Raw genomic sequence first — 1,825 nt, forward strand, 5'->3', positions numbered from 1 at the left:
GAGAGAGGAGATAGATAGATAGATAGATAGATAGATAGATAGATAGATAGATAGGTGTAGGGAGAGAATGAAATAAGAGAACAGAGTGTGATGGACGTGAAGATGAAGATGCTGAGAAGATTGCAGTGAAAGGTAGGAAGATGGAGAGAAACGAAGTAGAAGAGTAAAGAACAGGTGAGAGTAAGGTAAATAAAGCGGGGAGAAAGAGAGCGAGCGAGGAAGAAATGAAGTAGAATAATACTGAGAGAGTGAGGGAGGGAGAGATGATGATGATGATGTTATAAAGGAAAATATATGGAGGGAGGAGGACGAGGAGGAGGAGAAGTGATATTGAATAGAGTGAGTGAGAAAGCGAGAGTAAGAGAAGTAAGAAGAGGGAGAGTGAGAGGTGGGAGAGAGAGGCTATCTTTAGCAAGGATTTCCCTCGTGACTCACAACAGATTGCTGTTGCGATTCCATCCACGCTTGAAACGTGAATTTTGTCAACGAAACGTCGAGCGGGAGAAATAGATGCAGCGTGAGATAGAGAGGGAGAGAGAAATAGAGAGAAATAGAGAGAGAGGGTGAGAAAGAGAGAGAGAGAGAGGGGTGAGAAAGAGCTAAAGAGAGAGAGAGAGAGGGGCGAGAGGAGATAACCAGATAGACACATAAGGAAGGTGAGAGAAAGAGATGGAGTGGTTGAGTATGTGAAGTGAAGCAGTATGGTAAAAGGAAGGACAGCTGGAAGTAGAAGCAGCAGAGAATGTTAGCTTGTTTATTTGAACAACAGCCATCCTCTGTCACGTTCATCAATTCTACTCTGCTACCTACATGTTTTCTCTTTGTGCATACACGCACACAGCATGTCCTCATGTAGGTGTGCTTCCTGTCTATCATCCGCCGTCTCTCTCTGACAACACTGACCTTGTATATTTATCCTGGTTGATTTTTGTCTGTCCACACAAGACAAAAAGCCAAATATGTGCGCCGCTTTAGTGGACAGACATTTCCATCACGACGACAGATCTGCCAGTCGGATGGGAATTGACATTTGCAGTAACAAACGAGACACGGTTTGCCACCGGAGCGGATCCTTGCAAATTGATCCGTGTTTTCGTTGTCTTAAACGGGTGTATCCGTTGGAGAGAATCGACGTTGGTGTTCTCTTCCATCGGGGTTGCTTCCGATGTCGTGTCTGTAACCTACAGCTAACGTTGAGGACCTACCATTGGGACCAATACAATGAACCGGATATATACTGTGTTAGCCACGTGCCAAAGCTTGTCGGAACCATTGACAGTGAATCAATGGGGATTAAAAGTGCCGTGAATGCCCCTCGTGGTAAAAACAACATCAACGAACAGGTAAGTTGATACTTGCTACCTGATGCTTACCTGATGTTTGTATCTCCATGTCAGTCTGTTTAATTATCTTCACATAATGTGTTTGTTATTATTATATCACTGATCGTCTGCACGGGTCGGAGACACTGAGGGAAACCCTGTTTTAATTCGATTGTCTGTTTAGAAATAATAATAATAATAATAATAATAATAATAATAATAATAATAATAATAATTCTTTCTACTATAGACACAAAGCCTGGAATTTTGGGTGATGTGGGGTTAATTGATTACACTGAGAGCCTAGTATTCAACTGGTACTATGTTATCGACCCCGAAAGGATGAAATGAAAGAATCGACCTCGAATAATAATGTTTTTTTTGTTTTATTTGTTTTGTGTTTAAATTCACTTGTGATAACATCTATACCTTGTTGTAATAACATCTATTAATTCTCCAGAAATTTATTTAAATGCATTTGGCAAGTTCAGAGTTTAACCTGC

At 41.2% G+C, this 1,825-nt stretch overlaps 1 protein-coding gene and 1 long non-coding RNA gene across 2 annotated transcripts in view; one reads left to right on the forward strand and one right to left on the reverse strand.

Moving 5' to 3' along the window:
- The first annotated feature begins 285 nt into the window (after positions 1-285).
- The window catches only part of LOC106876104 (hillarin), a 95,593-nt gene continuing 94,053 nt past the window's right edge, over positions 286-1,825 (forward strand). The window contains exon 1 of the mRNA XM_014924513.3: positions 286-1,343. Within this exon, the coding sequence (XP_014779999.1) occupies positions 960-1,343 (384 nt within the window). The 5' untranslated portion in view covers positions 286-959. The remainder of the gene's footprint in view (positions 1,344-1,825) is intronic.
- Positions 1,374-1,825, reverse strand: part of LOC128250899 (uncharacterized) — a 76,589-nt gene continuing 76,137 nt past the window's right edge. Inside the window, exon 3 of the long non-coding RNA XR_008266832.2 lies at positions 1,374-1,498. This is a non-coding gene — a long non-coding RNA (uncharacterized LOC128250899). The remainder of the gene's footprint in view (positions 1,499-1,825) is intronic.

Source organism: Octopus bimaculoides, chromosome 26 (genome assembly GCF_046866305.1).
Source record: "Octopus bimaculoides isolate indiv1 chromosome 26, ASM4686630v1, whole genome shotgun sequence".
NCBI lineage: Eukaryota > Metazoa > Mollusca > Cephalopoda > Octopoda > Octopodidae > Octopus > Octopus bimaculoides.